At 40.5% G+C, this 14,782-nt stretch overlaps 1 protein-coding gene across 4 annotated transcripts in view; it reads left to right on the top strand.

The window, feature by feature from the left end:
* Positions 1-14,170, top strand: part of KALRN (kalirin, RhoGEF kinase) — a 643,785-nt gene extending 629,615 nt beyond the window's left edge. For 2 of the 4 annotated variants that reach the window (XM_011950775.1, XM_011950779.1), the window contains 3 exons: positions 6,564-6,764; positions 10,846-10,984; positions 11,905-14,170. In XM_011950775.1, the coding sequence (XP_011806165.1) occupies positions 6,564-6,764; positions 10,846-10,984; positions 11,905-12,450 (886 nt within the window). In that variant the 3' untranslated portion in view covers positions 12,451-14,170. The remainder of the gene's footprint in view (positions 1-6,563; positions 6,765-10,845; positions 10,985-11,904) is intronic. The other 2 variants (XM_011950777.1, XM_011950776.1) reach the window with 1 other exon arrangement.
* Positions 14,171-14,782: the final 612 nt, after the last annotated feature.

Genomic DNA, 14,782 nt, shown 5'->3' with positions numbered 1-14,782 from the left:
TTTTTAGACACTCCAGTCTGTCTCCCAGGCTGGAGTGCAATGATGCAATCTCGGCTTACTGCAACCTCCACCTCCCAGGTTCAAGTGATTCTCCTACCTCAGCCTCCTGAGTAGCTGGGATTATAGGTGCCTGCCACCACGCCCAGCTAATTTTTGTATTTCTAGTCGAGATGGGATTTCTCCATGTTGGCCAGGCTGATCTCAAACTCCTGACCTCAGGTGATCTGCCTGCCTCAGCCTCCCAAAGTGCTGGGATTACAGGTGTGAGCCACCATGCCCTGCCACCAAACACGTTTTTATTCCTGAACTTTCAAAATGAGCTGACTTCCAATGCCGGCCATGATACAATAAACCCACTGTAGCCTTTATCTCCCACTGATTACAACCAGAATCCCTGGACAAGATACAAAAAGCAATACCTGGGTATTAAATTAAATAATAGAGATGAGAATGGAAAGTCAAGAGACTTGGGCTGGATGTGGTGGTTCACGCCTATAATCCCAGCACTTTGGGAGGCTGAGGCAGGAGGATCACTTGAGCCCAGGAGTCCAAGACCAGCCTGGGCAATATGGTGAGACTTCATCTCTAAAAAAAATAAAAGACTAGCTAGGCATGGTGGTGCACACCTGTAGTCCCAGCTACTTGGGAAGCTGAGGTGGGAGGATTGCTTGAGCCTAGGAGGTCGAGATCGCACCACTGCATTCCAGTCTGGGCGACAGAGCAAGAGCCTGTCTCAAAAAACTAAAAGGAAGGAAAGAAAAGTAAAAACTTGAAGAATGGCTAATGACAAGGAGAATAGCAGTTTCTTTCTTTCCTTCCTTCCTTCCTTCCTTCTTTCCTTCCTTCCTTCCCTTCTTCCTTCCTTCCTTTTTTCTTCTTTCCTCTTTTCTCCTTTATCTCCCTAGCTTTGATACAAGTGTGGGCCAAATCAAAGAACTATGTAGCATGCACAAAAAGCAAAAACTCCAAGAAAAACCCACATTTCTGGCCAAAGGACAAAGAAAGGGGAACCCTTTGAGTGGAGAGAACAGAATAATTCATGCTTTGTTTGTTTTTTTCTGTCTCCTTACTGTCACTACTTCACCCCAAGGGCAGTCATGTGAAACTGCATGACAGTGCAGGAAGCTAAACCTCTGAGGGAATCCCATCTTTCTGGCCAGACAACTTCAAAAAGGGGCACTTAGGAGATAAAGTATGTGGGGGAAATCTCAGGAGAAAGCTAAAGAAGATCTCCTAATTCTATATGAAATGACTCAAATCCTGGGCCACCTTCCGGCTGTGCATGTATAAGGCACATTCAAAGAAACATAGCAAGGCTCTGAGAACTGGACTGTGATGTAAACTATTGCGCAGTGACTGTTTAGCTTCAGACTAATCTTTGTATGGTGCTCACAAGGGGCAGACCTAAAAGCATAGTAAACACTTTGAAAACTGAACTGACAATAGAACCACCTCCCACAGAAGGTGAGACGGAACTTGCAGCCTGAACCTAACCAAGCTGATTACTGACCAAAACATACAAATAAACCAAAAATCAACCTTCTCCAGAGGATTTTAACAGAATCAGAGTCTCACAACATAACATTCAAAATGTTCAGGATACAATCTAAAATTGCTCAGCATTACAAAAAGCAGGAAAAAACTTAAACAATTCTCGGGAAGAAAACAATCAACAGATGCCAGCTCTGAGATGATTCAAATATTGGAACTATCACACAAAGACTTTAAAGTAGCAATTACAACCATCTTCTGTAAGGTAAAGGTGAACACTCTTTAAATGAATGGAAAGATAGAAGTTATTGGCAGAGAAATAGAAATTATTTTAAATGAAAATTATATAACAAAAAATACAATATCTAACATTTTAAAATTTACAGCATGGATTCAATAACAGAACAAAGCTGACAGAGGAGTTGGTGAAATTGAAGAAGAAGAAATATAAATTATCCAACATGAAGAATAGAGAGCAAAGATGTTTTGCAAATATTAGACATAACCCCAGGGTCCTATGGAAAAATATCAAAGGGTCTGACAATCATGTCATTAGAACTCCTGAGAGAAAGAAAAAAGTGATTTGTGCAGAAAAAATTTGAAGAAATAGCAACTAGAAATGTCCCAAATTTGGCAAAAGACACAAATTTTTAAAGAAGCTTAGTGACCTAAATAAAAAACAAACAAAAACCATGCCCAGAACACATTATAATCAAACTGCTGAAAACAAATATATGAAAAAAAATCTTGAAAGAAACAAGAGAAAAAAACAACATATTACATTCAGGTAGAACAGTGACTCAAATGACAGCAGATTTCTCATCAGAATCCATTGAGGCAAGAAGACAACAGAACCAACATCTTTAAAATGCTGAAAGAAAAGAGCTGGCCACCAAGAATTCTAAATCTAGCAAAAAATATCCTCCAGGTGAAATGAATTAACTACTAAGAATTTCTGAACAGTTGAGGAAAATCTTTAACATTAAAGACAGAAATCAAAACAAAAGTAGAAGAAAGTAAACACACTATATAGCAAAAGACTTCCAAAAACTCTCATTAGTATCCTTAGATAAAGGATAATATTGAAATTATAAAAAAAAAAGAGCATAATTCTACAAAAACAAAAAACAAGCAACCTTTTTTTTTCAAGACAGAACCTTGCTCTTTCACCCAGGCTGGAGTGCAGTGGCACAATCTTGGCTCAGTGCAACCTCTGCCTTCCAAGTTCAAGCGATTTTTGTGCCTCGGTCTCCCAAGTAGCTGGGATTACAGGCACGCACCACCATGCCTGGCTAATTTTTGTATGTTTAGTAGAAATGGGGTTTCACCATGTTGTCCAGGCTGGTCTTGAACTCCTGACCTCAAGTGATCCACCCACCTTGGCCTCCCAAGGTGCTGGGATTACAGGTGTGAGCCACTGCAACTGGCCTGAAAACCTTAATAGAAATGTGGGAAGACAGTGTTGAGGAAATTTCCCAGAAATCTGAGTAACCGGAAAAAAAATGGGAAATAGAATAGGAAAAGAAGAATTAGAGGACTAGACTAGAAGGTCCAATTTGAAAAACAGAAATTCCAGAAAGAGAGAATAGAACAAATTATAGAGGGAAGAAGGAATTATTTCTAAAAAATAAAATATTCCCAGAATGAAAAGACATGAGTTTATTAATTGAGAGAGCACCCGAGTGTCCAACCTAATGGATGAAAATAGATCATACTGCAGCACATAACTGTGAAATTTCTCAACACTTAGGAAGAAAGAAGAGCCTACAAATTCTCCATGAAGAAAAGGGGTCATGAAGGATTAGGAATCATAATGCTTTAGACATTAACAGTTAACATTACCAATAACAATAGAAGTTGGAAGGCAACAGAATAATTCCTTCAGAATTGTGATTGAAAAAATTTCCAACTGGATTATACTTGGCTAAACTCACAATCAAGTATAAAAGTAGAATAAGTACAAATTTTCAGATATGCAAGTCTGAAACAATTTACTTCCCATGCACTCTTTGTCAGAAATGATTGAAGATTGCATTCTGTCAGAAAAAGGAAAAGTATTCATAGTTTACTAGAGGCTCAACTATGAATAGCATAGACATAGTGTAGTAATGTAGACACTGAATATTGATTATAATTTTATTGGGAGGACAGTGGATGGGGATAGTAGTTATGTGGCAGGGACAGAGGGAGGAAGGAGGCTAAAATCTCATCTTCCATAGTGGGATGTCAACAGAAATAATTAAAAGTGAAAAATGAAGAAGTAGCCACTCAAAGCATACAATTGATAGTCATATAAGTAAATATTTCAATAATCTGCTAAACTATATTAAATTGATGTATTAAACTGCCTCTCAGGCCAGGCACGGTGTCTCATGCCTAATTCCAGCACTTTGGGAGGCCAAGGTGGGTGGATCGCTTTGAGCTCAGGAATTCAAGACCAGCCTGGGCAACATGGCTAAATCCCATCTCTACAAAAAAAATACAAAAAATTAGACAGGTATGGTGGTGCATGCCTGTAGTCCCAGCTACTTGGGAGGCTGAGGTTGGAGGATCACTTGAGCTTGGGAAGCAGAGATTGCAGTGAGCCAAGATCATGCTACTGCACTCAAGCCTGGGTGACAGAGCAAGACTTCAGGGAAGGAAAAATGGGGATGAATTTTTTTTTAATAACAAACCTGTAAAAATAATTGACTTTTTTAACCATGGGGCTGCATAACTTTGACAACTACAAACCTTTTTCTAAAAATGAAGCTAGCAGTACCTTGATGTGGCCACTAAATTCAGGAGAGCTATCCTCAATATTCAATTGTTTTTGTTGTTCCATTTCACTGCTCTGCAAGAAGTAACTTATGATAATCAAACTCACAAAGAGAGCGCTGTTAAAAACCAGAATGGCAATTTATTAATTTATAATGTGAAACAAAACTGCCGTTTTGACCAAATATTTGCTTACTGTGCCAAGAATGATATTTGGTAAATAATATATGTTCAATAAATACTTGTCTAAGACTTGTTTTACTAATTAGTACATTATTTTTAAAAAACAATTTTTTTTTGTAATCCCAGCACTTTGGGAGGCCGAGACGGGCGGATCACGAGGTCAGGAGATCGAGACCATCCTGGCTAACACGGTGAAACCCCATCTCTACTAAAAAATACAAAAAAACTAGCCGGGCGAGGTGGCGGGCGCCTGTAGTCCCAGCTACTCGGGAGGCTGAGGCAGGAGAATGGCGTAAACCCGGGAGGCGGAGCTTGCAGTGAGCTGAGATCCGGCCACTGCACTCCAGCCCGGGCGACAGAGCAAGACTCCGTCTCAAAAAAAAAAAAAAAACAATTTTTTTTAAAGAGAAAGGGTCTCACTATGTTGTCCAGGCTGGTCTCAAACTCCTGGGCTCAAGCGATCCTCCTGTCCCAGTTTCCCAAAGCACTGGGATGACAAGCATGAGCCATTGCACCTGGCCTTATTAGCACATTATTTTATTTTATGCAAATATATGATGGGAAAAAAAGTATTATTAAAAAGTTGCCTTTTGAGCACAGAGCCAGGTCAAGGAGGCAGTTAGATGATCTTCATGGTGGCCACGACACACCCATTTCTGTTGGAGGAATGGGCTGGTCTTCAGACTGTTCACTCCTCTGCTCGTGGGTTAGGACACCTCATGGGCAGGGCTTGGATGGTGCTGCCTTATCACCTTGCTGACCCTCCCTTCATCTGCCCCATTGCTGACCTGTACCCCTACAGAGCTCTCTTGCCACCTTCCACAGGGCAACAACTGTATCTGGGAACCATTCTACTTCAGGAGTTGGCAATTTTGTCAGATGTAATAATGGCAGAGTGGTTATGTATTTGTAAGTGTTCTTGTCAATAGGGATGTAAACTGCAGTGTTAATGAGTGAAATGACATTATATCTGGATTTGCTTAAAATACTCCAGGGGAAAAAGAAAGCAGTGAATAGAAAAGAGATAGATGAAACAAAATTGATTAAAATGTTCATGATTATTGAAGTTGGCTGCATAGGAGATCTATTTTGCTATTTTCTTCACTTTTGTGTATATTAGAAAGTTTTCATAATAAAAAGATAACGAACATAAAATAAAATGAAACAGTGGACTCTTTAAAAATGTTTTTAATGAGAGCTAAGCTATGAGGACACAAAGGCGTAAGAATGATACAATGGACTTTGGGGACTCGGGGGAAAGGGTGAGACGGTGGTGAGAAATAAAAGACTACACGTTGGGTACCGTGTACACTGCTTGGGTGATGGGTGCACCAAAATCTCAGAAATCACCATTAAAGAACATATTCATGTAACCAAACACCACCTGTTCCCCAAAAACCTATTGAAATTAAAAAAAAAAAAAATTCCAATGTGCAGTGGCTCTACAGTCTGGCTTTTTCATCATGTCATGGCCCCATAAAGAGGTAGCATTTGTGCTAGACCTTGAAGGAAGTAGAATTGGTATGTATGAGAAGGAGAAAAAGACAATAAAAATGTTTTTTAAATTACCATTGAGTAGAATTCCTCCTTTAACATTATTGCTGTTTCTATTGTTGTATTTCACAGAAATACGTATTCTGCCTAGAAAAGAAAACTGAACTGCCGTTGATGGTTAAAATGGCAGAGAAAAATATTGGTTTAAAAAATTACATTAGTTAGGCCAGGCAGAGTGGCTCACACCTGTAATCCCAGGGCTTTAGGAGGCCAAGGCAAGAGGCTTGAGCCTGGAAAGTTGAGGCTGCAGAGAGCCATGATCACATCACTGCTCTCTAGCCTGGGTAACAGAGCAAGACCCTGTCTCAAAAAAAAAAAAAAGCTTTATATTATATATAAAAATATAATGTATAATATAATTATATTATATAATATATTAGTTTTTGACATCTCAAAAAACCTAAAATGCTAAAGAAGGAAATTGGATTTTCTGAATAACATTATAATTAAAAATATAGGAGAGTAGGACTCCTAATAAAATCTATCTGACCACTTCACACAAAACTTTACTTATCCATGAATAAAATATATCTAGTTAATTGATGAATGTTGGCAAACTTTCCCTTTTGTTTTTCCAGAGGCCGTTTCTCTATAGTAAAGAAATGCATTCACAAAGCTACCCGCAAAGATGTGGCTGTGAAATTTGTTAGTAAAAAAATGAAGAAGAAAGAACAGGCTGCCCACGAGGCTGCCCTGCTTCAGCACCTACAGCACCCTCAGTACATCACTCTCCATGACACCTATGAGTCTCCCACGTCCTACATCCTGATCTTGGAACTGTAAGTACAGATGCCGTCTCTCTAAAGTCGCCCCCATCCATTTGGGTTAGCTCTTGCCCACAATTAATGAAAAAGACAGTTAGGTTTTATACAAGGTCCTATCATTTGCAAAGTGCTGCATATAACATGCATCTCTCCCCCATTTTATAATCAATGTCATTTCCATTTCAAAGATTAAAAAATCATAATAGGGACAAGGGAAGTCCTTAAAACTAGCTCCTTAAGACTAGGAATAGAGAAGCTGGGACTTGAACCCATCTCTCTCTCCCTTCCATGTTTATTTTCTTTCTATTATGGACTCTTGGGCTGGGCATGAGTTTGGGAAGAGCTTGTCGACAGTAGGCTGATTGACAGGGTGGAGTTGAAAGAGAGGGCTCTGTGTGTCAATTCACCACCATAGCATCTCCAGTCTACCACCCAAGAAATTCCTTCTAGGGGAGAGCCTTACCTTCAAAACATTCCACTCATTCCAGATTTTCTAGGGACTTAGGCAACCATATACCCCTAGAATAGATTTAATAAAGCAATAATGTCCCATTCTCTCCACCACTACCCCAGACTAAGAGGAGACAGTATATTCTGCAGTTTAGATAAGTATCACAGAGATGAAAGAGAACAGAGTCTCTTCAGAAGTGATACAAGTAACAGCAATGTGATCAGATTGGTGCTAATGAGGCCCTTGGCCTAGACAGGAGACAGACATTTCTGCCAAAGACCATTGCTGTGTATGGCTCCACAAGAACCCATTTTCAGTAAAGAAGTGCCTGCATTTTCAGCTTTTCAACTACCATGTTAGTCCAGCTCTTGTGTGATTGTTAGTCTAGGTGTGTGTGTACGGGATCTTTGAGTCAGTAACTTGCCACAAATGTATTTATGATAAAATAAGAAAGCAAAAATGCAAGCAAGTTTGGCTATTTTTAAAATCAGCTGGAAAAAAAACAGAGGGGACAAAAGCAGTGCTGCTAGCATCTGTAATCCTTTTGTGAAACTTAAACTGTATGTGGTTAAGTAGTTGGTAGTTTGTCACTTTAGACTTAACAGTCTTTTTCAGAGCCTGACCTGTCGTAGGGAACCTCCTAACTCAAAAGGCATATTCTATTGCTAGTAAACTATACTTGTCCACAGGTGACAACATCTGTGCTTGAGTTCCAATGAAAGGTATTGTCACGATGTACCAGGTTGAATTCAGCTGACCCAGAACTTCTGCCCCTTCAGTCTTGCCAACTACTGTTTCAAGGGAAGGTGCTGATAGTGGGCTACTGCAGTGCAATGGAAAGAAGCTGCTCTTGGAATGAGGAATCTGGGCTCACGTCCCAGCTCTGTGATTTGAAGCAGAATACTTAGTTTGCCAGGGCCCCGGGTTCTCATCTGTGAAGACTGAAATTCCTCCAACATCCCAGAGATGTTGCAGGGATTCAGTTAGATGAATAGTGGGTTGAACTAGTTTAGCAAACATTTACTGAGCACTCACTATGCACCAACCGCCATCCAGACCAGGGCCAGGGCTGGGGGAACAAAGGTATAGTTATAAGGGTAGTTTAGAGGAGGCAGAGGTAGAGTTTATAGGGGGAAAAGGGCTGGGCACGATGGCTCATGCCTGTAATCCTAGCACGTTGAGAGGCCGAGGTGGGCGGATCACTTGAGGTCAGAAGTTCAAGACCAGCCTTGCCAACATGGTGAAACCCCATCTCTACTAAAACTACAAAAATTAGCTGGGCATGGTGGCGTACACCTGTAATCCCAGCTACTCAAGAGGTTGAGGCAGGAGAATCACTTGAACCCAGGAGGTGGAGGTTAGAGTGAACCAAGATCACACCACCACACTTCAACACTCCAGCCTGGGCCACAGAGTGAGACCCCCTCAAAAAAAAAAAAAAAAAAACAGGGGGAAAAGATGTAGTTTTTGCCCTCAAGGAGTTACATGTCTAATGAGGAAGACCAATAGATAGATAGATGGATGATTTTAATATAACATGGTAAATACTAAGAAAGACATGCATGCATTGGAGAAGGTTGCTGTAAGAACGAACGTAGGTGCTTGGTTGAACTTGAAGTTCAGGGGAAGTTTGTGGAGAGGCAGTGCCTGAGCTAATCCCTGTGCTGGATCTCATTATCCTGTTATGCTTATTTGGCACATACTTATGCTGCCAGTTATGTGACAGTGGCCTCCCCTTAGGTGGTCACCAGAATTGCTGGGAGAGCTTTTCTTTACCAGGCAACTGAGATTTGGATTCCCTATTCTGGGTGGGATGTGGGCATCTGCCTTACCCAAAAACTCTAAAGGTGAACTTGGTGGCTGAGACTCTCTCACTTGGAGCAGTGCTGCTGTTAATTGCTCCCGTAATGACCCCAAGAAGTTCAGGGGAATATATTTAACAAGCCCAATCCTACTCCATCTACTCCGATCACTCTTACCTCACCCCTAGCAGGGTCAGAGGAAAGCAAAAGAGGCTTGCATGGGTTCTAGCCTTTGCTCCTGTTAGGGGCAGTAGAAGACACCAGCGGAAAGGAGCAAGCTAGAGGGGAAGAGGAAAACTTGGCCAGGGTGATTTCAGCTGTAACTGAAAGTCATTTCTGACCCTGGATTAGGCTCCTCTGCATGGGGATTTCCTGGGGATATACCTTTAACAACTCAATGCATTTGGTAACTCCTTGCTGTAAGAGGACAGAGGGTGGCTGAGAATAGCTACCATTTATTTAGCACTTACCTACGCTACCAATTATGCTTAAATGCTTCATCGTCTCATTCCATCCTTGCACAATCCTCATAATGAAATAGGTGAATAGTAATATTCACCCACTATATTATAAGATAATATTAATTCATTATATTATATTAATATAATGAATAATAATTGTTATTATTTTGTTACTGTTCTTATTCCCACTTTAAAGATGGTTCACTTTGGTGAAACCAAAACACAGAGTTCAAATGACTTGCTCCCAGCCTTCAGCAGGTAGGTAGCAGAACCAGGATTCGAATCTGGGTCTTGATGGCTCCATATACCATGTTCTCAATCACAGTCCTCAAGGTTGGAAAAGTTGCCCAGAAGGCAAAGGATTCAAAAAGGGATCAAGAGCCGGGCACGGTGGCTTATGCCGGTAATCCCAGCACTTTGGGAGGCCCAGGCGGGTGGATCACTTGAGACCAGGAGTTCGAGACCAGCCTGGCCAACGTGGCAAAACTCTGTCTCTACTAAAAATACAAAAATTAGCTGGGTGAGATGGCACACGCCTGTAATCCCAGCTACTTGGGGAGCTGAGACACCAGAATCGCTTGAACCCAGGAGGCAGAGGTTGCAGTGAGCCGAGATCATGCCACTACACTCCAGCCTGGGCAAAAGACTTTGTCTCAAAAACAAAACAAACAAACAACAACAACAACAAAAGGTGACAGGGTGGGAGTGGGGCGAAGAATCAATAATGCAAAGAACAAACTTTGCCTACTTTCTGTTTCCCCCAACTAAAAACTGACAAATGAAAGTAGTTTGGCTAGGCGCAGTGGCCTCCTCCAGAAATCCCAGCTATGTGAGAGGCTGAAGCAAGAGGATCACTTGAGCCCAGGAGTTCGAGGCTGCAGTGAGCTATGATTGTGCCACAGCATTCCAGCCTGGGTGACACAGTGAGACTTCATTTCTAAAATTAATATAAAATAAAATTAAGAAGTACTTTGCAAAACACACGTGGGGTTGCTTGCAGCCCCTTGGTTACGGTTAATCAGAATATTGCTGAAGTCTCTCTTGGTGAAGGCTTTCTTTACTTAGCAATCGAACCTCTTAAATGGGCATCACAACTTTTTTGTTGTGAGCAATTTTTAGAGTTAATGAAGGAGAATGTTTCTTAAACAAGGTCATTCATATGTCTCCCCTGCAGTACACCATATTTGTAAATATATTCATTTTAGTTCTGAATATTACAATAACTTTAGGCTCTAACTAAATATGCATGTGTTGCACATTTGGTCTTCATGTATAACAAGAAGTACGAGAGAGCTTAGAGCTCCTACTGATTTGTACGTGTGGTATTTTTCTATTTCTTCGTATCAAATATATTTCCTTTGCCTTTCCCTGCCTACTTTCAGGATGGATGATGGCCGCCTCTTAGACTACCTTATGAATCATGATGAACTGATGGAGGAAAAAGTAGCTTTCTATATTCGAGACATCATGGAGGCTCTGCAGTACCTTCACAACTGCAGGGTTGCACATTTGGACATAAAGGTAATAAGAAGTGTCAGCTTTGCAGGGAATACCTTAAATGGCCAAGTCCAACTTACCAGTCATTACTCATAAGGAATATAAATTCAAATTCATTTTATTTACTTAGAGTAGAATATTATGACTTTTTTTTTTTTTTTTTTGAGACAGGGTATGACTCTGTTGCTGAGGCTGGAGTGCAGTGGTGCAATCTCAGCTCACTGCAACCTCTGCCTCCCAGGTACAAGTGATTCTTCTGCCTTAGCCTCCCAAGTAGGTGGGATTACAGGTGCCTGCCACCACACCTGGCTAATTGTTGTATTTTTAGTAGAGATGGAGTTTCATCATGTTGGCCAGGCTGGTCTCGAGCTCCTGACCTCAAGTGATCCGCCCGCCTTGGCCTCCCAAAGTGCTGGGATTACAGATGTGAGCCACCACGCCCATCCCATTATGACTATTAAAGAGAATCTGGGTTGTCACACAATTTAAGTATATCATCCATGAATTAATGAGAATATACCAGAGCCACAATGACATCTGGTGTGAGAGAAAGTAGGGAAGTTCTACCTACCTAATCTAACTTCATAGAAGTAAGCCAACAAATGTCACGTTTTCTTCCATGCTGCTCAAAAAGAAGCCCCTGTTCACCAAAATGAGTAATTTATTATTTCCTTGATTCAATGCAGAAGCAATGTAGTTAAGAAGACATGATTTTCAACGTCAAACTACTTCTCTGAATTACAACCCAAACTCAAAGTTATAAGCTCAAAATGATACTTTGAAGTCTCCTATGCAGTTTCCATAGTGCATAGGGAATTTTCCATACACCATAGGCTTTATCAAAGAATAGCATAATCGTGTTTGAATTAATGAGGTCTTTTGAGTAGTCAAAATAGAGGCCTGAACTTCCCTTCTTTTCTCTCTTCCTCTTTGGATCTCCGCAGCCTGAAAACCTGCTCATTGACCTACGCATTCCAGTGCCTCGAGTGAAGCTCATCGACTTGGAGGATGCTGTCCAGATTTCGGGTCACTTTCACATTCACCACCTGCTGGGGAACCCTGAGTTTGCTGCCCCAGAAGTCATCCAAGGCATCCCCGTCTCCCTGGGGACAGACATCTGGAGCATCGGGGTTCTGACATATGTCATGCTGAGTGGGGTCTCCCCATTCTTGGATGAGAGCAAAGAGGAGACGTGTATCAATGTATGCAGGGTGGATTTCAGCTTCCCCCATGAATACTTCTGTGGTGTGAGCAACGCTGCCAGAGATTTCATCAATGTGATCTTACAGGAGGACTTTCGGAGGCGGCCCACGGCAGCCACATGCTTACAGCATCCATGGCTGCAGCCCCATAATGGCAGCTACTCTAAGATCCCCCTGGACACCTCCCGCCTAGCATGCTTCATAGAACGCCGCAAACACCAGAATGATGTGCGGCCTATTCCCAATGTCAAGAGCTACATTGTCAACCGGGTGAACCAAGGGACGTAGCCATCTCCCAGCCCCTATGGTTTCACATAGAAGTGCAGTGTGAACCAAAGCAAGACTGAATGTGACTATAAATAATTCTGTTCATCATTTCACTCCGTGCAGTTCTCTGAATTGAGAGATGTACCTCTTAAACCTCATCAGTGGTTATTCAGGGTCTGAGCAGCAGTAAAAGTCACCCTAAATCCAGGGGCTTTCCAGAAGGTCATTCTGAAGAAATAAAGAGGCAAAGAGTCACAGAAGTGTTCAGAAGAAGGACAAAGATGAGAACAATATTGGCTGTTATGAAATTTTAACTGTATCTTCCAAAACGAGTGCTTAACTGGGCAAACCTCAAGCTCACAAGAGTGTAAAAGTTCTCTGGCTTTGCTGAAATTTTAAGCAAAAAGTTCTATTTAATGGAGATGTCATGTATATCAACTATTCTGGTTTAGATAACTTAGATATAGTTTCTTAATAGGATAGATATACACATACAGTATAATATATCCCATTCAGGTTTCAGAGTTTTCTAATATAGAGATATATATATATTAAATCAAACACAAGTAACTTTGAGTGCTCCAGTTAAGACAGTAATTTATTTACCGAAGCATTACATTGTTTTGACTAAGCACAATTAGATGACAAGTTTTGTAGAGCATTTTATAAATCTTGTATAGAAATCTTTTACCAGAACCTGTGCATTAAGAGAAAGCAATGTTGCCCTTTTGAATGAGATAATTTTTTCTGTCAATCACAGGTTATTTGATTAAGATAGGTTCTTTCTGTATATGAAATGCTACCCGCAAATTCACTGGCAGCTCAGAGTTAATCTGGCAAGAAAGCCTGCCAGGAAATAAGTTCAAATACACTATGAGCTGTGGGGGTATTTTTGTGTCTACATCAGGTTTGAAATAAATAAACAAATATAAGAGGTTCATACAAAAGGGCAAATGAAAACCTTTCCTACAGTTCCTATGAACAACGTACCAACACTTTCTGATTTCTTCTACGGCTGTAGAATACCATCTTTCAGAAAGTTGGCTGACTTTATTTCTAACTCCTTATTGAAGCTAAGGGGTGCTTACTAAAAGGAGGCAGCCATATAGGCCTTTTAAAGGCCTGGTCCTAAGTCCTTTTTAAAGCCATGGAACAAAACCTGATACATCACCCTAACAGAGCATTAAGTTGTAACTGAGATTGCAATACCTGTCACCACTCAGCCGCTGATAGTTCTCTGAACCAAAAGGACTAATTGTGCTTTAAGGCCAATCCTGCTTTCTGGTGTATATTCTCCATACAAGATTATTATTAACTGCTCTTTTTCCCTCTGGTGGAAAAAAAAATTAAACCTGGGCATTTCATGGGTTTTCTTTCTTTATTGTTGTTCGTTTGTTTTGGAGGGAGGGAGTTTGTTTTTTGTGTTTGTACATGATCCACCCTTAGTTTTCTAGAATATGTGTTGAAAATTGCTATTATGCAGGTAAGATTTTAAAAATGTAACTCAAGTGTTTGTTCAAATCAGGTTTAATGGCGTTGCTTCTCTCTTATAATGGGATAGAGAAAATTAAAATCACACAGTACAGAAGTGCAAGAAGAGAATTTATGAAGGATGAATAGAACTACAAACCTATCTAAATGAAAAAGAAATTGGTGGAAACTAAGCCTGAACTTTACATATAAAAAGCATTATTCCCACAGTGGAAATGTAAAATTAAAACTCATCATCTTTTTTTTTCCACTGGTTTCAAAGACAACTTCCTCATTCACCCTCCACCTCATCCCATCCAAGATTACAGATTGATAAATTAATGGAAATTATAAGCAATAAGACTAGATAGCACTTAGTATTTTCGGGATTAACCAAATATGTGGAGACTGACTCTGACTGTATTTGTTTCCTAGTTTTCAAATGGCCCTGGGTCATTAAGCCTCACTCCCTCAGAGGTCTCTCTTGACTAACCCCTATAGTCTTCATTTGGACCTTTATGTATATGCAAATACTCTGTGATACAATACGTAAAAATTTAAAACATACCTTAAACATGTTTACTAAAAGTTTTAAAAATTTAAAACATATGTAGTAAAAAAAAATTAGTAAACATGCCTTCATTGTGTTTAAAAAATTTAAAACATATTTACTAAAAATCCTTTTGGTAAACATGTTTACTAAAACCCTTTCAGTAAACATGCCTTCATTATGGTATACAGCATAAAAGAGGAAAGCCTGAGCCGGGCTTGGTGACTCATGCCTGTTAGCTGGGCGTGGTGGCAAGCAGCCCTAATCCCAGCGACTTAGGAGGCTGAGGCAGGATAATCGCTTGAAACCAGAAGGTGGAGGTTGCTGTGAGCC

This window comes from Colobus angolensis, unplaced genomic scaffold (genome assembly GCF_000951035.1).
Source record: "Colobus angolensis palliatus isolate OR3802 unplaced genomic scaffold, Cang.pa_1.0 Scaffold31, whole genome shotgun sequence".
Classification (NCBI taxonomy): domain Eukaryota; kingdom Metazoa; phylum Chordata; class Mammalia; order Primates; family Cercopithecidae; genus Colobus; species Colobus angolensis.
This window is presented reverse-complemented; position numbering and strand designations above follow the sequence as displayed.